Here is a 25,601-nt window from a genome sequence, read left to right as displayed (position 1 = left end):
CAGCTGACAACGCCATCTCTGTCCTTCAAGTGACTCCAGTTTGTCTCGAAGCTTTAGTTGATGAGCAAAGACTGTAATCGTCCTCCTGCAGGAACATGGCGGTGCCTGTGCGTGTGTGCAGCGCCGTTACACCTCGAGACAACAGCAGCAGGGAACTTGATGTCTTCACTCCAGTGAGTCACATGACACCAGACGGCACGGTAGAATTGCACATTCTGATCTGTGTCGCTGGGTAAAAGTGTGAAATAAATAATAAATCATGTATTTGTCTAAATTTAAATTTCAAAGGTTGGAGCAAATAAAAGAGGGGCCAAGTCCTGGAACTGGTAGACCAAATGGAACTCTGGAAGTCTCAGGAATGCAGTCTCAACTTGGATCCTATAACTCATATTGGCACAGGAAGTCCACCCATCCATCCATTTGCTATACTGCTTATCCATTAAGTGTTGCAGGGCAAAGGGGGGTGGAGCCTATCCCAGCTGACACTGGGTGAGAGGCGGGGTTCACCCTGGATGGGTCAACAGTCCGTCACAGGGCCATCAGCAATAAGGGGTTCAGTATCTTGCTCAAGGACACTTGGACATGGTCACTGGGGGAAGTGGGGATTGAACCAGCAAACCTTTGGTTGCCAGAGGGCCACTCTACCTCTGAGACACGCCGCCCCTTAGGAGCAAGTTTACTATAAATAAGTTCTCCGAGTAGAATGTCTGGTTCCCTGGTCTCCAGGTCAGGGACTAGAGATGAGGTGCGTGGTTCCCAGCAGCTGAGGATACCAGCAGGTTCAGTTCTACCTCAGATCCACCAGTAAACACCAGACCGGTGGAGGTCGGAGGTTCAGTTCTACATCAGATCCACCAGTAAACACCAGACTGGTGGAGGTCGGAGGTTCAGTTCTACATCAGATCCACCAGTAAACACCAGACTGGTGGATGTTGGAGGTTCAGGTCTACATCAGATCCACCAGTAAACACCAGACCGGTGGATGGTGGAGGTTCAGTTCTACATCAGATCCACCAGTAAACACCAGACCGGTGGATGGTGGAGGTTCAGTTCTACATCAGATCCACCAGTAAACACCAGACTGGTGGATGTTGGAGGTTCAGGTCTACATCAGATCCACCAGTAAACACCAGACTGGAGGATGTTGGAGGTTCAGGTCTACATCAGATCCACCAGTAAACACCAGACTGGTGGATGTTGGAGGTTCAGTTCTACATCAGATCCACCAGTAAACACCTGGGATGCTAACAAGAGTCTAGAGGAGCCGACAGAGGTCATGGAGGTCATTAAAGGTCATCAGGGGGAAACACAAGAAGGCTGAATCTGAGTGGTGGTGAAATTGAAGTCATGTGACCCTGGTGTAGCTCCTCCATAGGCTACCGTTAGCTTAGCACTGCTAACATAGCATCCAGGCTTCCACATCATCAGAGGGTCCATTAGTGAAGATGATCTTGATGAACTGAACCTGGAAGATCATCAACTTTTGTTCACCAGAGCTGATTTACTGATTCAATCACCACAATCACATGGAGCGATCCTATTGGCTGCTGGGGGAGGAACCAGGAGATGACCAGTTCCTTTTGGGGGAGGAACCAGGAGATGACCACTTCCTGTTGGGGGAGGAACCAGGAGATGATCACTTCTGGTTTGACTACAAACATAGGTTGACGTACAAACTGTGGCCCCCCCAGCAAGAAGGTTGTGGGTGGAGCCCCGGCTGCAGCACGGGGTCTTTCTGGGTGAGTCTCCATGTTCTCCCTGTTCCTGCTGGGTTCTCTCTGGTACTCCAGCTTCCTCCACAGTCCAAAGACATCAAGAGGGACCAGGTTAATCCAGACTCTAAATTGACCGTAGGCGTGGCTGGGAGAGCCAATGGTTGTGTGTCTCTATGTGTTGGCCCTGCCATGGACTGGTGACCTGTCCAGGGGGAAGGCTGCTGGGATAGGCTCCAGCCCCCGCCACCCTTAACAGGATAAGAGGGAGAAGATGAATGGATGGATGGAGGTTTAGAGAATGAATGTGTTGCATGTGTTTGCTTTCATTACTCTTCCTCCTTGTGGTGGAATCAGTGTTTCTGTTTGATCAGATCTGAATCTGTATGTTTACCAGAGAACAATGACAGTGGGCTGCTAGCGTGGACCAATCACCACGCACGTTTGTGTGTTAGAGTGAAACAACATTGCTGCGCGGCAGAGGTCAGGAGGGTACATACAGATACAAGTGAAGGGGGTTCCTGTTGTGATTGTGTCCAGATCCTGTTTACCACTAGGCCCTAGTCCTTTGGAAGGACCTGGAAAACACACTTGCCAGCTCCTTTTCTGTGGTCTTTGGTGCTTGAACTTGTGTAGCTAATTAGTTTCTTCCCCTCCAATGTTGCATCCTGTCACACTTGTAAGCACCACTTGCTTGACACGTGAATAAAGTCCTGCTGTTCACAGCTCGCCACGTAAATGCTTCAAGTGATTCACAGTTTTCCGAGGAGAGACGTTTATCATGAGAGCACGTTTGTTTCCATCGAACGCATTCGATTGATGGAGGTGGGGTTGAGAATGGAAGAATGGAGCAGCAAAGTTAAATTTACTCTTTATCACTCCCTTTCTTCAGCCGTGCCCTTCCTCCTCGGATTAGTCAGCACATCTGAAAGAACAGAAGTTCATCCTGGAGGAACACAAGGTCAGCCAGAGAACTCCATCTGAGGCCTCCATCTTTGATGGATCCTCAGGCCTGCATTTTCTCCCAAAACATGAGCTCCTGAGTGTCAGGAGGTAACTTCAGCAGTGATTTGGCGCCATACCAATTGACTGGACACTCTATTTGCATTCCAGTGATTGGGAGCATGAAATCCTCAAATCACTGACCTCTAATGGACATGTTAAGGTCATACGTGTTGTAGTCGTGTTGGCGGGCATCAGATACATGCTGAGGAGTAACAAGCACAGTATCTCTTTGAAATGTGGTGGAGTAAAACCATCAAAGTTCTCTGTCAATGCAAATAATCACCTGGACATTGTGCTCAAGCATAGTTGTTGAGCAAAAATCGTTTCCACCACTCAGAACGTACGCAGTCATGGCTTGATGGTCAATAATCACCGCGCACGGATGGAGCAGCCAGGATTCTGTTGGATTCGTACTGGAAGCAATTTTTATAATTTGATTAAATATATTCAGGAGATTAAATACCACATATAATCAGTTTTAGCAGCAAATCTTCTCCTTTATTATCCACTTTGTTATTTTGCTCTATGACATATTAGAAAAACAAGCAAAATGCATGAAGCAGCAAATAAAAGCACAGTAATGGAGAACATAGGTGTCTACATAGTTAGTGCGACATGAGTACTAGCAGAATGAACATGAACACAGATGCACTGGTTCTGTCTCAGGTGACCAGGTGTGGCTGATTATCCAACCAGAGACTGAGTCTGGGACTCTTTCATCACAGGTTTTCATTCGTACACCTTCGTCATCTAGAGCAGAACAAACAAATCTGACCCTCTTCACTCCCTCCAGACCACACAAACACACTCCTCCTCAGCACCTTCCACTTCAACATCTTAATAATATTTAAATATTAAAGGACACTTCATAGTTTCATATAATGAAAAACATCCGATGGTTTCAAGACATAATAGTGAACTCAACTAGACGACGTCACATGTCCATTCACTTCCTGGTAACCGAGACCCAAACCCCAGGTGGGCCTGATTGGTGATGCTAAACATGGCTTTGACAAGGAGTCCAAATATTTCGGAGGCCAGACTGCAATAAAGTGCAAGTGAAAAATTAATACTTCAACCAAAAAGTGAATTTTGCCTCCCAAGTACTCACTACTAGGACTCTTGAGCTCACTAAGATGTTTTTCCCTCCTTCATTACTTCTCTGTAACTCCAGAATGCAGGAAGAGCCAGCCATGTTTAATTAGCTCAAAGCTAATGAGACTGACAGCTAACAGCAGCTAAACTGTTCAGGAATGTGGACGATACCACATGAGTTTGGAAAAGACACACCATGTCCCCAACTCCCTCACTGAGTCCATGTCATACTCGTCTCTGCTGAATGTCGGATCAGGGTCAGCTTCAAAAACATTTTCTGGTGTCTCAAATCTTGCTTTCAAAATCAGACTTCCAGTTAGCACAGAGAAAAGGTACTTTGGTCAGTGACTGTGACAACAGACTTTCCTGCCAAACTGAAGCTCTGCAGTAGGAGTTTAAGTACACAGTTTGCACAAGTACTTGTATTCCCTTTAGTAGAACCAACCTCAATCATGGCGGGTGCAGCCAATGACTGACATGCACCTGTGCTTTTAACGTCTGATGAGTCAATATCACCACAAAACATTCACCAGGAAGACAAAGGAACATTCCATACAAGCATGAGCAGCAGATCTGAAAACCTGTGGATGAAAATGAATTGAGGCCATCAAACCTGCGTGGGAGGTTCAATCAATAAGAGACAGCCAGGAGGAGCTGCAGCTGAGTGGGACGGCCAGGCCGCTGAGTTATGTCAACGCTGAAGCAGCCGAGAGCCCTGCTTCTCCGCAGGCCTTTCCATTTATCGTGACGTTATGGGTTTGAGGCACAGAGAAAGCCACTGTGATCATGTGACATCTGGTCTGTAGTCACCAAATATCTGATCTCACCACTGATAGCTCACTTGAACGACACAAAAACTTCCTCGCTGAGGGTTTCCCCTCCAAACCTCCATCAGCCTGAAGCTGAGAGGAAGTGGGAGCACATCAATATCAGCATGTTGGTAGGATGAACGTGTTCAAGTCATGGAAAAACAACTGGGACCTGTGAAATGTTCTTCCCTGTGGCGATGCTTTGGTATTTCTTTTATAGGAACTAAAGTCTGAAGGCATCTCAATAGGTTAGAGGCCCTGAGCAGGATGGCGGCAGAGAGACACGTCTCACACTCCTGAGGGCGGAATCCAGGTGCGCATACCTATGATCGTGTCCAAATAACGCCGAATAAAAAGCACCGCTGACCTGACATGAAATTGAGGAATCAGGCGCTTCTGTTCAGAGGGTAAATTCATTTATCATGAGAAAACGAGCTTTGACATCTTCTGATGATGAGATAATAAAAGGAAAACGAGAGTTATCTCATGATTAATCTTTTTTTTGGGGGGGGGGGGGGGTGACCGCCACCAACATACTGTAAACCCTTAGACAAGCTTGCCGTTGTACGAATTACTGGTAAATGTTCACTCCTCTGTTGACTAAAGCAAATGTCAGCGTAACTACCGTGTTAACATGAAGGCATTAGTAAATGATCACTGAACCGTTAGCCGATGCTAATTCAAGCACTAATTAATGTAACGTAGCTGCAAAATGTCCCTTGAGATCTTGCAGGTGGGAATGTGACAGCGCTGAGACGTGAGTGAGACCGCAAGAGAACGATCCCCGTCTCCAGGCTGGACATGCTCTTGGTCCTGACTTGGAGGGGAAGAATACTGCAGCAAACAAGTATTTTTATGCTTACTACTGCATTGGTGATGTCTGTTTGTACTTTTAGCTTCAGAGGGTGATTATCTGTTGATCAGATCGTACAACTGCAATGCAGTATTGGTAGTTTTATTTTGTTGTGAATCATGTCGTGTGGCTTCAGCAGCGACTGCGTGCTTCGGTCCGGATGAAACAGGCACCGTTCAACCTTTAGCTGATAGCCAGCCACAAACGAGTGGCTCAGTCTGTGAGAGGACGAGGGAGGGAAAAGTTGACCAGATTTACAGAAATCACTTGAAACTCTTTGATCGATGATGTCAGCAAATCAGCTGATGAGCTCACAGCGTCGGATTCTTCTAGCGTTTGCCGTAGCTCTGCTCCAGCCACAGTCGCACATCCTTCAGATTGTAAAAAAAAGGGCCCTTCCCCCCCAGGTAGGTGATCTTGCCCTGCTGGACTATACACACACGTTCGTTTGACACGCCGTAGGCCACGTTAGCGTTGTTGTCCATGCAGTCGGCCACCAGCTGACACTGGGGCGGCAGGGAAAAGTGATCGATGAGCTTGCGTGCAGCCCCCAGCCTCTCCTCCAGGCTCTGATGCTTCCGTACATTGAAAGAGCAAGATCCCATAGGCGGGGCCACCCAGCCGTCAGACGGGTGGGCTTCATCTATGTACACCAACAGGAAATCAGCTACGTCACTGAAGTCTTCCACCAGCCGCCGGAAAGCTGGCAGGTGGCTGATGAAGGGGGGTCAGGTGGCTGAGCCGAAGTTGACCACCAGAGGACGATTTGATGACTCGAAGTCCAGGAGGCGGCACTCGTCACCGTTTCTCACCCAATCACCTGCTGGGACCGTGGTCAGGCTGTTGACCCTGCTGCTCCACTTGAAGCTGTCAGGAACCTTCACCACCTTGGAGTTGGGGGCTTCACAGCCGAGCTTGACCTGCCCACACAGAGAGAGTCTTTACTTACTCGCCTGGCGGCTCGAGACGCTCCACACGCAACACAACACAGCACGACCTTGAGGTCATGTGACCCTGGTGTAGCTCCTTCCTAGGCTAACGTTAGCTTAGCACTGCTAACCGTAGCATCCAGGCTTCCAGCATCATCAGAGGGTTCATTAGTGAAGATGATCTTGATGAACTAAACCTGGAAGATCATCAACTTTTGTTCACCAGAGCTGATTTACTGATTCAATCACCACAATCACATGGAGCGATCCTATTGGCTGCTGGGAGGAACCAGGAGATGACCACTTCCTGTTTGACTCCAAACATACCTCACCCCTAACATCATCACTTCCTGTTGGACTACACAGATAGATCATCCTTGACATGCTAACTTCCTGTTGGACTACAAAAATACCTTATTCCTGACAGGATGACTTCCTGTAGGACTACAAAAGTACCTTGACCCTGACAAGATGTCATAATGCTAGAGAACTAATTACTTATTGTCTCAAAAAATACATCAAATACTGCGAAGTGAACCTAGCGAGGTTGCGAGTCCTCTGGAAACATGAACTTGCAGCGCGTCTCGTGTTGTGCACGTTTACGGCATGTTTTTATGAGTTTGTCCACGTTTTCAGTGCGTTTGTTTGATGTTTTGAAGCTGCAGTGTGTTGAGCCCTCAGGGCCACCGTACAAGGGGATGCTCGCCGGGGGAGTCTGGAGGTTTTATAACCAGTAGAAAAAGAATCCGTCATTTAATTGGAATTAGACATTAATAGTCAAGAGTGATCGGATCCATTGAAGGAGAGATCAGGGTTTCAGGTATGGTCATGTTCCAGGGCTGCGTGCTACCAGCCTGTCCTCACAATCTGGTCATCTCAACAGAAGCAGCTAATTATATCCAATTATTGTGATGCCCGTGGATGTAATGTGACTGCTCACTGCACTTGTACTCTGTGTGTGTGAGTCACACACTGCCTGATCCATCATGCAGACAGGTGTGTGTGGTAGCGGGTCCTCCAAGGCTGAGGACCAGCTGCCGACTGGCTACTGCTCAAGTGGGCTGGCTATTAAAGGGTCCAAGATGGCCGCAGTTCGGTGCACGGGGGCATGCCCTCATCCACCGCCACATCGCTCCGGCAGGCAGGAGTCCGGTCGTGTTTGGCCTTAACTTATTAGGGGTGGGCTGCCATTTTAGCTCCTCCTGTTCTCTCCTGTTCACAAAGTGACTGGGTTCTCTACGCTGGAACTGTTCTGTGGACTATGTTGGCTCTGGCTCACCCTGAAGACATTCCTTTCATTTTGTGGTAAATAAAACTGCATGGCTGCTGTGGGTGGGGAGGACGGAAACCCTCACGCTATGACTGGGTCATCCAATTATTCTGGTCACTGGAGAAGGTGGTGAACACACCCACAGAGTGGGGAGCAGGTCCCCCTAACCCCGCTGCTCCTGCCTCTGCCACAACACAAGGGAGACTCACTGTTGATCCAAACCCATGAGCGAGTCCAGTTCGTAGAGTGAGAGCGATCCAGGAGCTCATTAGCAGCTGGATAGGAGGAACAACTCAGATAAAAGCCACATTCCAATCCAGTAAATCTGCGTGTCCATGTTGGTTTAAACTGGTCTGACCTGCTGCCTGCTGTTGCTGGCTGCTTATATAACTTGATTTGATCTAGAATGGCTGTTCAGGGTTTGTTTCTACCAACAAGAACCTGCCGTGATCTCGTGTCGCTTCTGTAGATCCTCATGTTAGAACCAGATGTGTGCTGATGTAGAGAACTTCACGGTTGGGTTAGTCCAGTATTCCGAGGTCAGGGAGCCGGACTGTACCTGCTTGTAGGCGTCCAGGAGGAAGCTGTTCCAGATGGAGCGGAGCCCCGCGGAGGTCAGCATGCGGCGCCCCTCTCCGGTGCCGGCGGACCGGGAGCAGCTGAGAAGCGCCACGATGCGCTTGACGAGCACCACGGAGTCGTAGAGCGCGAGGAAGAGGCAGTTGGAGAAGAATCCCGGGAGGATCTGGAGTGTAACGAGGAGGTCCTCGCTGGCCACCCCCATGATCTCCCTCAGGCTCGCCGCAGCCGGACCGCTACTCCAGAGCGCCGCTCCTTGCGCGCAGCGCAGCCCCGGACACCTCCGCCGCTCCCCGCATACTTCTGCTCTGTCCCGCAGACTTCACGCAGAGGAGGCTGGAGGAGGGGGGCGGGGTGGGGGGGGGAATCAGACGTCCCGCAGCTGGCACGTGATCTCTCGTTTAATAGGGACGACCATTGCACCTTATCCGCGTGGCTTGTCTTTATAGCAATATTCTGACGTCACAGGTAGTGCACGGTCTGAGAGAGGGAAGAGAGGAGGAGGAGGAGGAGGAGGAGGAGGAGGAGGAGGGAGGGAGGGGGGGAGAGAGGGAGGGAGGGGGGGGGGGGAGTACCCCTCAACTCTTCCGAGGTCTGTCCCAGTCAGGACCAGTAGGGTAACCCAACGACCCAGTCGAACCTCAGACGGGCCTTCGGCAGCCCTGAGGAGTGAAGTGACTCAAGGGGACAAGCAGACGGAAAAATACAAAAGAACAACAGGAAACAGTGGGAACAGGTTTTACCTCACAGCCTCGACTTAACTAACCTGAGGGAACAGTTACCCACTGAGTTCTTATTATCACCATGGCAACGAGCATGTGCCAGCTTGTCGTCCTGGAGCCTCTTGGCTAAGAGCTGAACCCTGCTCTGCATCAGAAGTCCAGCTGCCGAACTCGCAGAGTAACAGGACCTGGACGACTGAGAACCTTTGAAATCATCTTTTCTTTTGTGTTTAACAGTAAAAAGGTGACAACTTTGTGCGCCTCAGAGACCTCGACAGGGGCTGAGTTTGGGATCCAGCCACCACAGAGCAGCATTTATTCCAGCAGTGAGACGGTGAGGGGCTGATGGCCGGGAGCACGTGGGCGCCCTGGCACCAGATGAAAATACTAATGCTAAAAAAACATGCAGCATTTCCAGTAATACTTTATGACTGTCCTCTAAGCAACAGCGACACCCTTTCCCTGACCCCCCCCCCCCCACACACACACACACACACACGCACACACACACACACGGGACACACAGCGCTGTACATCTCATGTATACCATAGTTTGTCCTTCTACCTTCTAGATCACGTGTCTGTGGGGCGAGCGGCGCCGTCCCATGAAGGGGGGCAGAGTGCTGGTCCGCGTCAGGAGGGAGGAAGTGTTACACAGCTACACACTCTTCCTCTCACTTTTCACACCTGCCTGAAATACAGACCACCACTCAACACATTTACACGACAGAATTCTGAAATGCTCGCTCTGAAAAATAGACATGGACCCCCCCTCCAAACACCATGCCAGTCTTAGTTAGATTAGTCAAGGTTCCCCTCCTCAGAAGTGGTACATGCCAGACAGCTTGACCCCACAGGGAGGGGGTCTGCTGGCCCACTTGCATTATGGGGCATTTTAGTGGCGTGTTTTGGGTCCACTTGTCCTCTTAATGGGAGGGGCCCTCCAAATCAGCTCACAACCCCTGCTGGCAGCTTCCTGTTGTGATGAGAGTTCTTTTCCAGAGCGATAATCTCCATCCACACCAGAGGAAGAGTCACGGAACATTTGGATGTGACTCATGCGCTGCGGCGCTCATCATCACCACACCTCAGCACATTGGAGCACCTGTGGGAAATGTGGGACCCACGTGTGAGGCGGCGCTGTCCTCCACCGCAACCTGAAAGATGGTTCTCTGCTGGAGGAATGCAGCTCAGCCGAGCTGCAGAGACCAAAGCCAAGACACTGAAGCTGTTGAGGTGTGAAGTTTTAACATGGAGCCTTACAAGTTCACTGCAGAGAGGGAGGGAGGGGGAGACGGAGGGGGGGGGGGGGGAGACAGACGAAAACAAGCAGTCATGGCCGAGTTCTCCTCAATCACAAAAGGAGGATCAAAGTGAGGACAGCAGAGCAACGGCTGACTGGAGGACGTGTCCTGTCCTCTGCTTGGCCTCTTTCACTCCTCCACTTCCCAGCACTTCAGTTCAGTTCAAATGCAACAAATTTAAGTTTTTATTTGAGTCAAGTTTGTTTTCCCAGTGTGCCGAGGTCGGCGCAGAGACCGCGGCACGTCTTCAAGGACCCTGGGCGTGTAACGCTGTCTCTTCCTCTACGAGGCCGCCGCAGTAGAGACGCCCCCACACTCCGGGTCCAGCTGGGAGACTCCATGTCCAAGTTGAACTCATTTTATCTTACAATTTGTTATTTCTCCGTTTTGTTTCAACTCTTCTGTCTGGTGTGGTGGGACTGAAATTCCAAGTGAGAGACAGCATGGATCAAGGAGGGGGCAAAAAAACAAAAAACAACATGACTGGTTGCTGACAGGCGAGACGACCCGTCAGATTCAGGGTTGTTAATTCTCAGACGTTGTTTCTCGACCAGTAAATCGAGAGCCTGGGACAGAAGAAGGATGTCTGTTAACTGGAATTTGCTTCAAAATCATTGAGGCAGCTTTTGCCTCGGTGGCGTTCTCCTGGGAGGTGGAACCCACCGTAGCGCCCGAATGGAGCCGGTTCCCATTCCAGTCACAACTCAACCACTGTTACTGGGACCAGTCTGGTCTGGTCTAGTCAAATACCACAAGACAGTTGTTCTCTAATTGTGTCCTTCAGGTCTGGAGTTGATATCTGGGGACAGTAAAGACGTGCAGCTGTTGCTCGGCTTCGCCGTTCTGATGAACGTTCACAGATGCGTCTGAAAACACGTCGTGATGCCGTTCGTTATTTCCTCTCTAAACTCTGAAGGGTCATTTTTAACTTGAAGAAATTCACTTTTACCAAAAGTCCAGTACAAAATTAATCACAACTGCAGAGAATACTTGAAGTGATACTTCACCCAAAATATATTCGACCTTTGGAATATTCACTAATATGTGTTTGAGCTCATAAAGATGTTTTTCCCTCCTTCATCTCTTAGCCAGCCACGTAAGTTTAGCTTGAAGCTACTGAGACTGATGGCTAACGACAGCTAAACCTGTCCAAGGTGGCCGGCTCTTTCTGCATTCTGTGGTCACAAAGACGCAACACAGGAAGGAAAAAACAGCTACATAACATTTTGGGTGAGTTAGCGCTCTTGTAGCTGCGTCGGCACATCCTGTCAGCTTCAGGCTAATGTTCTTTCAACCTCGAGATCAAGAACCGCACTGCTACACACTCTGTTCTGTTCAGCTGCTTTTCCTCCACTGTCTGGCGCTGAAGGGCCGGGCCAGGAAGACGTACTTTATATGTGCGTCTACGCCGTGGAAGGACAAGTCCTTCTACAGTAACACAACATTGCAAAGTCCTAACCTCCTACATGCCGTCGGCATATAAATGAACCCCATAACAAAGACAAAGTCCTTTTATCCAAGGCCAGCTCTCCTCTCCAGGTACGGCTGGACTTCTCGTGGTACCTTGTATTCTGTGAATGGATTAACTGGAATGTTCCGCAGCACGAGCCTCCATTCAAATACCAGATGTGTACTCAGTAAACAGGCCATATCAGACTCAAACCAGATGCCAATGTAGCAGCTGATGTACCCATACAGGTTGTACCATAACATTGGCGGGCTACTGAAGTACTGAAGTACTCTCCAAACCACCTTAATGACAACTGTCGGCTGGCGCTGTTTGCCAGTGGCTGATTTTACACCGCACCAGCCACACCGATGTTGTGGAGCGCCCCCTTCATGCTGTGAAGCAACCCTTTTATGGAAAATCTGGTCTTAATATTGAGAAATACACAGTGTGCAGCACATAAAACTCTCTAACCCCAAAACCCTTTCTCACTGCTCTTCCAGTTAACGTTTATTGGACATCATAAAACAGCTTTTTGGCCTCGGCAGCTACAGACTTTTCTTCTTAGCCACTGAGAAGCTCCGCTCCAGATGTGAGTTCAGGTGTGACATCCATGCCCTGTTAGCCATCTTAGCACCAAATGACCTTTAGAGCAAAGACCATCTTTGTCGCTTTGTCAGTGAGAACCAAGAGGAACCCTAATTCAAAAAAAGAATGAAGTCTGACTAGGACTGCGACACAAGGCTGTCTGAAGGAGCATGTCGCCTTGTTAGGGAATCCCCTTCTTGTCCGTCATGTTTGGATCCAGACCAGCAGAGACAGAACCTTCCCTTGTGTCTGGTTGCTCACAGAGTTCCAGACCTTCACCAGACAGCAGGCTGCTGGGGGCCTGGGGGGCGGGGGTAGAACCGGGCGGCTGAAACTACCACCTCGTAGTTGTCAACATTTCACCAGTGATTGCTGAACACAGCTCTAGGTTTTATCTGACCTGTGTGCAGCAACAACACAAACATTCTGGATGTGGACCATAAATCTCGATGATTGCTTTACAGGTTGTCAAATATCCCTCTACTGTACAGAGCTGTTCTGTCTGAGAGGATGTGGGAAGAGGACCAGTGATCAATACATGTGGAGCGATGTGCTGGACTACTACCATCCTTCAGTGCCTCAACCTTGGCTGAGCAAACACGCAGCCATGAGTAAGTCTGCGCAGGTGGCATAACGTTACACAAAGTTACGAAACTGCCTGGTTCATTTTGAGAGTTCATTCACATGTCAGCCGCAGCTGGCGTGACCCTGGCTGTGTTCTGACTATCAAAGCCTCGACAGCGTTCTTATAGAAGGACCGAGTCACATGTTGGGGAGGCTTTGATTAAACGGTGTAACAGCACAAGAAGGCTGGTGACGATGCTGGAGACAGTCACCTCGACACAGCCGCTCTCACACACACACACACACACACACACGGCGGCCGGCTAAGGGGATGATGGACAATCACAAAATTTCCTAAAAAGTGAGTGTGTTCTATTTTTTGTCCATCGTATCGATTTATGATTTGAAGATCCGCCTCCACACACGAGTCACCGCCTCTGCAAGGCCCAGCAGCAGCGTGAGTTTACGCAACTGCAGCTAATTTGTAACTGGATGAGGAAGTCACTGTGCTCTGTGGTCATCCATCGTCATCTTCTGCTTATTCCTACACATTAAGGGTCGCGGGGGGGCTGGAGCCGATCCCAGCGGCTCTGTGGTTATTCTCAAGATATTTAAGTTCTGCCCTCTGTTGCGCCTCTGAGTAAATTTGTCCAGCACAGGTGTTTGTTTACAACCCATCTGATCGTCGGACTCCTTGTCTGTGGTTCTGGTTCTGATGTGCTGTTCTGTTCGCCCGGCCCGCAGTCCCACAATGCCCCGGAAATGCTGTCAAATCCTGGTGAAGTTCAGTCTGCAACTGCTTTCATCATGATTATTTTTCTCTATTAGCCCCAAGCCAACATTATACTAAGTGTTCTTATTTCTCAGCTAATCTCATAATTTTATTTTAATAAGTCAAGTCAAATCAGGTTTATTTGTACGGCGCCAAATCCCAGCCAAAGTTCTCTCATGAGGCTCTCCGAGTCGAGGAGGTCCAGCACATCACTCCTTCGGTGAACCTCCACCCAACAATTCTCTCCTTACATGAAACTTTTATGATCTTAATACATTAATATCCTCATGAACAATCTGGACTGTTGACTTGTGGATATTCAGTATTTTCAGGATAAACACACCCAGCAGCTGGTTTGACTGGATGCTTCCTGCAGGTCCCAACAGTTGCTGGGATTGTTCTAAAAGGGTCTCGTCTTTGTTCTTCGCTTGTTTCCTTCCTGGACGGAAGGAAGTGGGTTTCTCTTCTTAAACAGCTCATGTCATCCAAAATAAATTAACACTGAATTCAGCAGGGTTTGATCAAGGTGGCGCGTCTTTCATCACAGTTTTAGGGAATGTTGGAGGAATTTCTAGATTGTACAAATTTGTCTGAGGCTGTTCTTTTGTCCTTATTCTCAGCCTCTGGTTCCTTGTGATGTGATGCCAGCACATGTACTTTGGACCTTGTGTGCTGGAGCAGTGTTGAATGAGGTGGAAAACTGACAGGATCACCTTGTTCACTTTAAACAAACAAGCTGGCATCACAGTTAAAGGTACAGTGTGTAAGACTTGGTAGGCCTGGAGTATATGGATAACTTTGTCTGCAACCTGTCTGTGTCCCTAATCAAGAGAACCCAGGGGACTGCCCAACGGCGGTGTCACATGGTCGTCCCCCCGGAGCACATCCACTGCGATCAGTTGGTGCATTTATGCTTAAATGAATAATTTTGAATTTTTTTCCCTCAAAATGCACTATTGTACCCTTATGGATACTCTAGTACTGCAGTACTATCTCAGTATGGATATATCATGCAACACTTGTACTCGCGTCCGCTCTGGCAGCATTCTCACGAGTTACTTTTTATCCCCAGTCCAAGTGTTAGTAGATTACTGATCATCCAGCTGGATTAAGGAGACCTGGATTATACCAGATGACCTGGAGAGATGGTGAATAGACTGTTCAGCATTTGTTAGCATCAGTCTCTGTTAGCTTCAAGCTAAATATACGTGGCTGGTTTTTCCTGCATTCTGGAGTCACTAAGAAGTGATGGAGGAGGAGAAACAACCTCAGTGAGCTGATATAGTTTGGGGACTTGACTCTGACTGGCAGGCTTCACGCCCTCCCACCTGTACTCCAGGAATGTGGGAGGCTTCTCTAATGGCCACCTGAAAGAACGCTGACACAAGTGGAACCAGAGGCACTCAGATCTCTTTACACGGACACAAATCTGGGCTGTGAGGCAAGTGTGGATACATGTTTCGTACAGATGCAAGGTTATTCCCTAATTTGTTCAGACCCAGTGCAGACCAGAGGCATTCCAGAGTGGAATCCTGATGCATGCCAGCGTGCATTATGCTTTCAGTCCAATTTATGAGGCCAGAATTCTGCTGCGGCTTTGAACTATGATTTCCACCAGAACAGACTGATGATGAAAACAGATGACGGCAAAGAGTTACAAGTTTCACACGTGAATGTCCCCATTTGAAGAAACAGGCACCAACTTTTTTGTTTGAAATGTTTGCAAGAGATCTTTTTATTCTATGCGCACACAAGGTTGAGAGTTGTTACAGCCTCGAACTGATACTGAGGGGTTGGAATGTGTTAAATAACACGCTTGTCAGGTAGGCACAAATGAACTGCACACGTATGACACTGACAGCTGACTTCTTCCATGACTCATTCTGTCTGATGCAGACAAAATCAACAACAACACAATACAGATACAAAAATCTGCATATCCATGGGTTTTTTGCCATCATGTCTTCTTTTATTTTCTGGATGAAAGTACGATGCCCACATCTTCAGTTCCTAGCATTTGTGGGTTCGAATGAGGTTTGACTCTTAATAAACCACTGAGAACCTTGACATGACTCCCTGAAGAGAAACAACATCGCTGCCATAAAAGGCCCTCGTGACTTTAACGCTCCAATCAAAACCAAGAACAGCTTTTTATCAGCTTCACTCCTCATTGTTACGAACAAAGATTCACTCAATATCAGAATTTTGACCATTTAAAAGCCCGTTTCTTCACTTCACATTTGCACTTCAGGGAAAAATGTAAGCTAGTTAGTAAAAACTACAACTCTGGCATGAATGTTTAGCATGATCAAATTCACCATATGATGTTGCTATGGTGATGGGATTTTCAAAAATTGAGTTTTATATCTTGATATTGTGACAGAAGCAAACAGCAAGAGAGGCACTATTTTAAAGAATCTTAGGTTGGAGAGGAAAACGTCACCCATGCAGAGGCCCACAAATAAAATCTCCACAGGCGTACAAGACGAGAAGAACCGCTGGGTCCCAGAGCTGCGGTGGAGGTCCAGCTCCTGATGTATGATGTCATTCACTGTATGATGGTCATGCATCAGAAAGTCTGAGGTCCAGGCAAGAATACAGGAACCCTTCCAGGAGAAACATCAAGCAGGAGGGTTCTGGAGAAGCTCTTCTCTCTCACTCAGGAACCACTGACATGCATGGAACCTTTTAGAACTTCCTCAGAATATGTGACACATCCACTGAGAAATAGGAGTTGGCCACATGTCAAATGAACCTAGAAAGTTGGATACAAGTACTGCAGTACTCAATGGGAGCTACTGACAGGAGGGATGTGGCCGGTGGACCACACTCGGGAGGATGAGAGGGATCTTCTCGCGGTCATGCTGCTGTCGCCTAGCAGCAGGGTTTTCGTGTAGTTGCCACCTGAACGCCAGGACTTCGCGACACATCTTAATGAGCTCACAGGTTCCATCTGACAGCTGCACTCCTGTTGCAGTGGACGTTTGTTACAAATTTGGAAAAAATTCCTTCAAGCCATTTCAGAGACATTGCGTTAATGAGGGTGGGAAGGTCCCAGCTGACGACAACCTGAAAACACAGTCCTCCAGCTTACAGAGGGCGGGGGTGTGGGGGCATAAAAAAGTAACTTTAAAGGCTTCTTTTTGTTTTTACTAGGTGTATTCAGGAAACACCATCACTGAATGTAAAGCCATAACCATCAAACAGGTCTGTTTGTTTTGGAGGCTGTGTGTGCCCAGGGAAACGGGGAGGGATTAGCAGGAATCCATTGTTGTTCATGCTTGGTGGGTGCTAAGTGCTAAGGGTTGTTTTCCTGTTCAAGTCACCAGTTCCTCTCATTTTCTTTTGAAATGTTGCTTTCCTACCATGATGTAAGAGACTATACAGAGCAGTCCAATTTCTGTCCTGGGGGGGAAACCTAAATGGGACATTCAGAATTTTGGTAAGGTTGTGTTTTCATCCCTACCCCTCCCCTCCAGACAAGGTATTAGCAGCTATTTTAACCAGCACAGTGGATCAAAGTGAAAGGCTGTTCAAAAGGGTCCCGAGGAGTGAAAAGAGTGAGACGGTGCTGGCTTCATCTGGGAGGAAGGACACCCCCGGACTTCCCACAGCCTCTCATGGTCTCCTTCCTTCATATCGTTGCATTTGGAGACGGGAATGACAAAACCAATGCATGAATGTTGCGTTCATTCAAAACTGGTGCAGGCTTCTTTAAAGCCATCATGAATTGACGTTGAATCACGGGAGTCAGAGCTGCGGTGAACCAGCACGACCAGCTAACAACTCACTGGCACTCATGCAGGTTGGCACTAAAAAGAAGTCTTCCACTGTGAGTTTAATCTCCATTCAGAGTGTTAGCGGATCCCTGATCCTCCATCTGGATCCAGGAGACCTGGATCACACCAGACCACCTGTACCTGCTGACCTGACGTTTCTGGACAGTTTAGCTGCTGATAGCATCAGTCTCTGTTAGCTTCAAGCTAAATATACGTGGCTGGTTCTTCCTGCATTCTGGAGTCACTAAGAAGTGATGGAGGAGGGAGAAACACCTCAGTGAGCTGAGTACTCCTGCTAGTGAGGACTTGGAAGGTACAATACACTTTCTGGGTGAAGTACCACTGTAAGTGGACTCCATGTTGCCACATCTGGGTACTGGACGCTTATTTTCAGGGACTGGCCGATCCAGCAGGGTTAGAACCCATCCCTCCAGTTCCAGCCCCAGTGGCTACAACACCACAGCAAAGGAAGAAACCAGTAAAGAGGGGGCTCATTACTGCGTATCAACTCCAGTTCCTTATCTGATCTGCAGCTCAGACGTCAATTTACTGGCTTCCATCCGTCAGGATGTTGCCTTCATTCAGCAGTTCATGTCCAGTGAGTGAGGACAGCCCTCTAAAGAACCTGCTGACCAGACCTGTATCACATACATTTCATTCACAGGGAACTGCAAGATCTGTCCTGTTCACTGGCCTCTGTATTTATTTGGATGTTTGCCGTCTGTCTCTGTCCTTTCAGACAAGTCCATAGTCCTGTCGTCCTGTCTGCTGGTGACCCAACAAAGCAGGAGACTCAACAAAACAATGCAAACTGCAGTAGAAGTACATAAACTACTTCTAAACATAAAAGAAGGGTGGTGGTGAGTGGGTGAGTGAGTGGGTGAGTGACTGTGACAGGATGAGTGTGAGTGGGTGAGTGAGTGGGTGAGTGACTGACAGGGTGAGTGTGAGTGGGTGAGTGAGTGGGTGAGTGACTGACAGGGTGAGTGTGAGTGGGTGAGTGACTGTGACAGGATGAATGTGAGTGGGTGAGTGACTGTGACAGGCTGAGTGTGAGTGGGTGAGTGACTGTGACAGGATGAATGTGAGTGGGTGAGTGACTGTGACAGGCTGAGTGTGAGTGGGTGAGTGACTGACAGGGTGAGTGTGAGTGGGTGAGTGACTGTGACAGGATGAGTGTGAGTGGGTGAGTGAGTGACTGTGACAGGATGAGTGTGAGTGGGTGAGTGACTGTGACAGGATGAGTGTGAGTGTGTGAGTGACTGTGACAGGCTGAGTGTGAGTGGGTGAGTGAGTGGGTGAGTGACTGACAGGCTGAGTGTGAGTGGGTGAGTGAGTGGGTGAGTGACTGTGACAGGATGAGTGTGAGTGGGTGAGTGACTGTGACAGGATGAGTGTGAGTGGGTGAGTGACTGTGACAGGCTGAGTGTGAGTGGGTGAGTGAGTGGGTGAGTGACTGTGATAGGATGAGTGTGAGTGGGTGAGTGACTGTGACAGGATGAGTGTGAGTGGGTGAGTGACTGTGACAGGATGAGTGTGAGTGGGTGAGTGAGTGGGTGAGTGAGTGACAGGGTGAGTGTGAGTGGGTGAGTGAGTGGGTGAGTGACTGACAGGGTGAGTGTGAGTGGGTGAGTGACTGTGACAGGATGAGTGTGAGTGGGTGAGTGACTGTGACAGGATGAGTGTGAGTGGGTGAGTGACTGTGACAGGCTGAGTGTGAGTGGGTGAGTGAGTGGGTGAGTGACTGTGACAGGATGAGTGTGAGTGGGTGAGTGACTGTGACAGGATGAGTGTGAGTGGGTGAGTGAGTGGGTGAGTGACTGACAGGGTGAGTGTGAGTGGGTGAGTGACTGACAGGGTGAGTGTGAGTGGGTGAGTGAGTGGGTGAGTGACTGACAGGCTGAGTGTGAGTGGGTGAGTGAGTGGGTGAGTGAGTGACAGGGTGAGTGTGAGTGGGTGAGTGACTGACAGGGTGAGTGTGAGTGGGTGAGTGAGTGGGTGAGTGACTGACAGGCTGAGTGTGAGTGGGTGAGTGAGTGGGTGAGTGACTGACAGGCTGAGTGTGAGTGGGTGAGTGGGTGAGTGACTGACAGGGTGAGTGTGAGTGGGTGAGTGACTGACAGGGTGAGTGTGAGTGGGTGAGTGAGTGGGTGAGTGACTGTGACAGGGTGAGTGTGAGTGGGTGAGTGAGTGACTGTGACAGGATGAGTGTGAGTGGGTGAGTGACTGTGACAGGCTGAGTGTGAGTGGGTGAGTGACTGTGACAGGATGAGTGTGAGTGGGTGAGTGACTGTGACAGGCTGAGTGTGAGTGGGTGAGTGACTGTGACAGGCTGAGTGTGAGTGGGTGAGTGAGTGACTGTGACAGGATGAGTGTGAGTGGGTGAGTGACTGTGACAGGCTGAGTGTGAGTGGGTGAGTGACTGTGACAGGATGAGTGTGAGTGGGTGAGTGACTGTGACAGGCTGAGTGTGAGTGGGTGAGTGACTGTGACAGGATGAGTGTGAGTGGGTGAGTGACTGTGACGGGATGAGTGTGAGTGGGTGAGTGAGTGGGTGAGTGACTGTGACAGGATGAGTGTGAGTGGGTGAGTGAGTGGGTGAGTGACTGTGACAGGATGAGTGTGAGTGGGTGAGTGACTGTGACGGGATGAGTGTGAGTGGGTGAGTGACTGTGACGGGGTGAGTGTGAGTGGGTGAGTGAGATGGTGCTGTTTAATCCCCTGAGTGCTGCCCAGGTAGGACAAATATAAATACAGTCCATTTACCATTGGAATGCAGTATAAATGTAGGTACAACTTCACTTCCTGTTTATTCTCCTCTTCCTGTCTGGTATCCCATCCAATCAAACTCTCTCAGAAAACTTGTTTTTGTTCTGAAGAGAACTGCTCATTGCTGTGTTCAACTTTCAAGTTTCATGATAAGCATTTTCTTTGCACAGGCCATAAAGCCCTCTGAAAATAAGAGCAGTGATAACAAGCCCCAACCAAATATGGGCATTTCCTCTATGTGCCGTGATGTTGTTAGACCCTGACACATGTCCTCGCCCCCCCCCCCCCCCCTCCCCCCAACAGGAGGGACAGGTCAGACTGACCTCTGCTGGGCACATGAGGAGGTCACTGTTCACCCACAAAGCGAGGCGGACAAAACGAACGGCTGCTACTACGGAGAACGCGGCCGGTAGAACGATGTGTTTAATAACGAGGGGGAGGGAACAATGCATTCAACTTCATTAATTAGCTACCACATGAAGGAAACACAGCTTAGCGAGCTGAAGACTATTAGTGAGGGAAGGAAAACTACTGGACCTGCTCTACTTGCAGAGCGTCACGAGATAACGTGTGTTTGGCGCCGTACAAATAAAATTGACAAAAACACTCGTTCAGGGTGAAGTGTGACTGTTGATGGCATTTTTATTGACACCAAGTTCTGCAGGTTGTTATTCATTAGCAACATTCTGCTAATCCAGAGCTGTACATGAGGTATTTAGCACAGTGAGGTCCAGCACACGAGGAAGAGTCACAACCTGATGAGAGACTTGGGTTATTAGAGTTCCTCCGCTGGTTTGGAGCCGGCCGGAGGTCCTGGCCAGGTCTGAGCCGCAGTGCCCACTCGCCACTGAGTGACACCACAGGCCTTTGAGTTCAGTTTTGAAAAGACCTGAACCACGCAGTATAAAAACATTGATGAGTACTGTCATACTCCTTAGGTATACACAGCTGACGCCATCGTGTTTCAGTACTCCACTCTGCTCAGGTACTTTTACTACTAAAAGTACCATCAGTCCATCAAGTAAAGGCTCGTCTAAGAGCGACTGCTGCTTCTGACGTTATCATCCAATGTCCACTTTTTGTTCATCACTGTACTCGCTCTAAACCAAAGTACAGAATTGTTAAATCATATTTAAGATATTTGGGTTGTTTTTTGGTTTTTTTTTTAAATCAAAACACACACAAACCTTTTCACTTCAACTGGGCTGTGAGCTGATTGGTCCAGACGCTGCGTGCTCGTCTCCAAAAGACTTAGAAATCAAGCCTTCATGTCCTCAAATCAGTCCGGATCCACTCTGACACCATCTTAGCGACTTCCCCTCCAGCGTCCAGAACGAAGGCGTGACGGAACCCGTTCTCACACAGTCTGAAGTCCCCCGTGGGGAAGTCCTGTTTGATGTCATGATAATATTGCACCGGGCACCAGTGGTCTGTTGCTCCGTAGTAAAATAGAAGCTGTGGAAGTAAAGCGATCAAGAGCTCACCGGAACGTTTGCTGGAGCGGACTTCTACCCAACATGACTTCACGCGTCAGAAACAGCTGAACGGTTCTCTACACAAGGAGCAGCAGCTGCGGTTTCCTACCTTCTCAAGGTTCTTCTTGATAGTTCTATCATCTCTTTGCAGAACTTCCCTCATTTCCTGACCCCCCATGTACATGGCATTAGCTGCAGAGACAACAGAAAAGATCTCATGTTTTCTTTGATATCGAATGATTGAATGGTTAATAACGGTTGATAATCGCGCATCGGCGCAGCAGCAACCGACCTGCACAGTCTCCACTGAGGAGGCCGACGGTGGGCGGGACCACAGAGAGGTCCAGGGAGGGAATGGCACCGAGCACCATCTTGACCAGGCCGTGTTTGAGTCGCTCAGGCAGCAGAGAAAGCAGGAACACAGGCAGGTAGGCCACATAGCGCATGTGACACAGCACAGGGGTCATGACCTTCCCTTGGGGAGTCACGGCCATGCGCTCAATAGTGGGGAACAGCATGACGGCCTTCAGGACCTGCAGGAAGACAAAAGAACAAGATCTTTAGTGAGAGATTCATCCGGCCTGAGCTACATTAGTTTCCTGTCATTTTCCAGTCGGGCATCCTCCTGTTGCAGCAGAGTTCCCAGAGACGTGACACCTCAACCAATCACAGCGTCTGAAGTCCCTGACGAGTGAGAATGGCCGGCTAGCGTAACTGAGCGGGAAGCAGATTTAACTACTGGGATAGAAATGATAAATGAACTGGATCTCACTGGCAGGACCTCAGATCTCATGTTCAACTGCCACAGACACTCCAGCCTCCCCGCAAGTCACTTATCTGAGGCTTTCCTGACCACCAACCACCAGGGTCCACCAGCGAGTCCCAGCTAGCAAGGCTACTAGCCTCCCTGCTATCATTAGCATGCCTAGCTGCTAGCAAGCTACCAGTGGGTTGTTTTCTGAGTTCTGAGTTGTTTCCTGTCATTTCATTAAAACCTGCAGTTCCGAGGTGGAGAGTTGTCACCAGAGAACAGTGGTTGTGTTCCACGTTCTCCTTCAGAGAGAAAGAACCAAGAGAACACAAATCTCTCAGCTGTCTGTTATTGAGTTTGTAGGAAACCTTTCTCACACCCTGAAAAGACACCAGAGACATCTCCTCTTCTGACACAGCGCTGGAGTGTTTCACTGCTTCCTGGAGTCTAAACCGTTCTAGCGTCAACTTCACCGATGCGCCGGCGCCATTTTTGTTTCGACTCTTTCCCTCTGACTAGAATTATAAGCAGACAAACGCTTTCCAGACCCTCACTCACTTTTAGAGGATGTGAAAATCTGAGGGGCTGGAGCATGATTGCAAGAGCTGAAGTTGTAAAATTTAAATCTCCTTGACTTTTGTCACGTCATTGATTAAATAAGATGCCTTTTTTAATCTTGAAAAGTGACTTGCCTTGAGTCCGGGATCTCTCCTCATCATCTCCAAGATGATGTAGCAGCCGATGGAGTGTCCCACCAGGACCAGACCCGTCTCCCTGGGAACGTGACTCCTCAGGAAAGCCAGTTTGTGTTCGATCTGCCCGTCCAGACCCAACACGTCCTGGTAGGCGGGCGATGATGCGTCTGTGCGCCACCAGCAAGACAACACAAACAACAGAGCCTCGTGTGTCAGGATGTGTTACTGCAGCTGGAACATTAGAATGTCAAATTTACTTTCAGTCCCAAGAATTTAAACACCACACTGAGGGATTAAAAATATCAGCTTTCATCATTTTTGAAAATATACGATGTGCAATGTAGTTTGCATCAATTATGATCCAGTTTTTGTTTTGGTTTCTTTTGCTAACTTCGACTAAATTCTTGGAAATACGCTTGAGGTCTTTTCAAATGTTTCTGAACAGGTAACAAAAGATGAGAGATTTAGTTCAGTGATATTCTTGCACAGACTTTTGTTGCTTCAGAAAAATAAATGTAATTCTTATAAAAGGAAACAGTGTATTTGACTGATATGATTACTAGAAGAACAGCAGCTGCGTCAACTGCTGACTGGAGGCTAAATGACCTTCCAGCATGTCCATGGCGTCCGGCGGTGCACAGTGGCCAGCGTGGCTTACAGCCCACACGGGGTGGCGGTGGCCAAACATGCTATGCAGGGTTAGCATGAAGGTTCTGTAGAAGCCCACCACACCAGGGTTCCCTGCGTGGAGGAGAACAGCGACGCTGATATTCCACTTTCAAACACATCAGGTCGTCATTCCGTTCAACTTTCAGGCGTTAACATATTTCTGCTCTCCATTACAGCATCACCCTGCGTCTGTACAAGGAAGTTCAAAACATTTGCTTTATTTCTTGATCAAAATTTAATTAAATATCTAAATGAACAGATAACAAAATAGTTGACAATCACTATTTTCAATGATTAATTCAGACATTCATGTTAGGACACAAGCTGATGGGCACGGAGTTTAACCAGGATGCAAAGTCTCCTCAGTTACCCGACTTTGTGTCGAGGAAATCTGTAAAAATGCTGCTAAACAAAAGTGAACTGTCGTTGACTGAAGAACCAGCGGAGCTGTGGTTTGACATGGTATATTGTATGAGCGCACACACACATACCTTTCAACACATTGGTACTTGTCACATGTCGGATGATGGACACATGACATTAAACCACTGCTGGTGATGACGACGACAACATAGAGATGGACTCACCAGGAATGATGAGAAATAGAACGTTGGTTCCAGTGTGTATCTTACAGGAACCGCATTTTAGAACCTCGGTGGCGGCTCCACAGCAGTAGAGGAAGTCGGTTCGTGCGTCATCGCTGCAGCCTCCCACCATGTTGTCCATCTCATCAGCTTTACAGAGAGAGGAACATCAGAAAATAGGATCTGAGTAATTAAACATTCCACCGTAAACTGATCAAACAAATCTAATGGTCAAAGAGCAGCGACAGGTTCTCTATGGAACAATAACTAATAGATGTTTCATTGGTTGGCAGAGTTTATCAGTCGGGTCCAAAGGTCTCTTCCACGTCGAAGGTCAGAGGGCGGCTGAGCTCGTGCTGGTCTGGATGTCTCTTACGTTCGGGGAGCAAATCAATCTGGATCCCGCCAAGTCTGCTGATGCGGAGGCAGGACAGGCAGGACACAACACTTCCTTTAAAATGGTGCTTTGACACATAATAGCTTCAAACAAATATGACGCCCTCCTGCCGTTTGGAAATCGCAGCGTTATGATTTCAATTAAATAGGATTGTTGTCCGGCTCCAGTTAGCGCCATGCCAACGAAGGGCAGGTAAACGTGGTGTTTGCTGATGCTAACGTGTACCTGCGACACTAACGCGGTGCCGAATTCAAGACCCGATGCTGACTCTTGTGTCTTCTCGGTACTGAGCTCTACAGTTAAATAATGCTCCTCCATCGATAATATCTCACTTTAAATCGAGTTATTCTAAATAGAGTTTGGTGCTCCATGCTTTCGCATTAGCTTTGACAGGAGAAGGACGAGGCTGACGTCAGTTGGAACCTCACCGGCAGGATTCCAGGCGCTCGCTACGGTCCCGGGACTCCAAATCTCACGCTGTACCGCTAAGAAGGCTTAAAACATGAAGGCGACATCGCCTCCATTGAGATCTCCTGAACGCGCAGCGCGAGGACTTTCTGCTTCCTCCTCTTCTTCTTCTGCGGCTGCTGCCACTTCTTCTTCTTTTTCCAAATATTTAGGCGGTTAGCAAGTAGCTTCCGGCAGTTTAGCGCCACCGACTAATCTGGAGTGGAGACTAGATCTCCATCCTCTCATTATAGATTTTACAAATGTGAAAATAAATAAAATTACCTTCTTTATTAATCTCGTTGATCTTAAATATATAATAAAAGCTAAGCTGACAATAACATTAGCAACATATGAACATAGTCCACATCGCCGTCTCAATCCAG

The 25,601-nt window shown here is 48.5% G+C and overlaps 2 protein-coding genes across 6 annotated transcripts; both read right to left on the bottom strand.

The window, feature by feature from the left end:
- Nucleotides 1-480: 480 nt before the first annotated feature.
- dio2 (iodothyronine deiodinase 2) lies at nucleotides 481-8,766 on the bottom strand. The gene is made up of 2 exons (XM_086183506.1): nucleotides 8,233-8,766; nucleotides 481-6,394 (listed from the first exon to the last, which is right to left on the bottom strand). Exons 1-2 carry the CDS (start codon nucleotides 8,455-8,457, stop codon nucleotides 5,804-5,806), a joined length of 816 nt encoding a protein of 271 aa, XP_086039632.1. The 5' UTR covers nucleotides 8,458-8,766; the 3' UTR covers nucleotides 481-5,803.
- On the bottom strand, nucleotides 6,373-25,401 carry ldah (lipid droplet associated hydrolase). Of its 5 annotated transcripts, none has more exons than XR_015109901.1 (8): nucleotides 25,197-25,401; nucleotides 24,375-24,521; nucleotides 23,725-23,859; nucleotides 23,116-23,285; nucleotides 21,965-22,205; nucleotides 21,782-21,864; nucleotides 21,385-21,652; nucleotides 6,373-6,394 (listed from the first exon to the last, which is right to left on the bottom strand). XR_015109901.1 is itself a non-coding variant. In XM_086183504.1 (7 exons), exons 2-7 carry the CDS (start codon nucleotides 24,511-24,513, stop codon nucleotides 21,464-21,466), a joined length of 957 nt encoding a protein of 318 aa, XP_086039630.1. In that variant the 5' UTR covers nucleotides 24,514-24,782; nucleotides 25,197-25,401; the 3' UTR covers nucleotides 20,794-21,463. The 5 variants fall into 5 exon arrangements, 3 of the variants coding, with proteins under 3 accessions (XP_086039630.1, XP_086039629.1, XP_086039631.1); XR_015109900.1 differs by lacking the exon at nucleotides 6,373-6,394 and adding an exon at nucleotides 20,794-21,297 and having other exon boundaries at nucleotides 25,197-25,400; XM_086183504.1 differs by lacking the exon at nucleotides 6,373-6,394 and having other exon boundaries at nucleotides 20,794-21,652; nucleotides 24,375-24,782.
- Nucleotides 25,402-25,601: the final 200 nt, after the last annotated feature.

The sequence above is a fragment of the Aulostomus chinensis genome, chromosome 17 (genome assembly GCF_037954235.1).
Source record: "Aulostomus chinensis isolate RoL2024-O1b breed Wild chromosome 17, RoL_Achi_v1.0, whole genome shotgun sequence".
Classification (NCBI taxonomy): Eukaryota; Metazoa; Chordata; class Actinopteri; order Syngnathiformes; family Aulostomidae; genus Aulostomus; species Aulostomus chinensis.
This window is presented reverse-complemented; position numbering and strand designations above follow the sequence as displayed.

Bases quoted from the DNA above. Each gene is read 5' to 3' on its own strand.
- ldah (XM_086183504.1), bottom strand. From the start codon at position 24,513: ATGGACAACATGGTGGGAGGCTGCAGCGATGACGCACGAACCGACTTC. The intron at 23,286-23,724 runs GTCATTTAGCCT...GGTGGCGCACAG, and splicing joins CGCCATGGACATGCTGGAAG to ACGCATCATCGCCCGCCTAC. The intron at 22,206-23,115 runs GCAAGTCACTTT...GTCTTCCTGCAG, and splicing joins GGAGAGATCCCGGACTCAAG to GTCCTGAAGGCCGTCATGCT.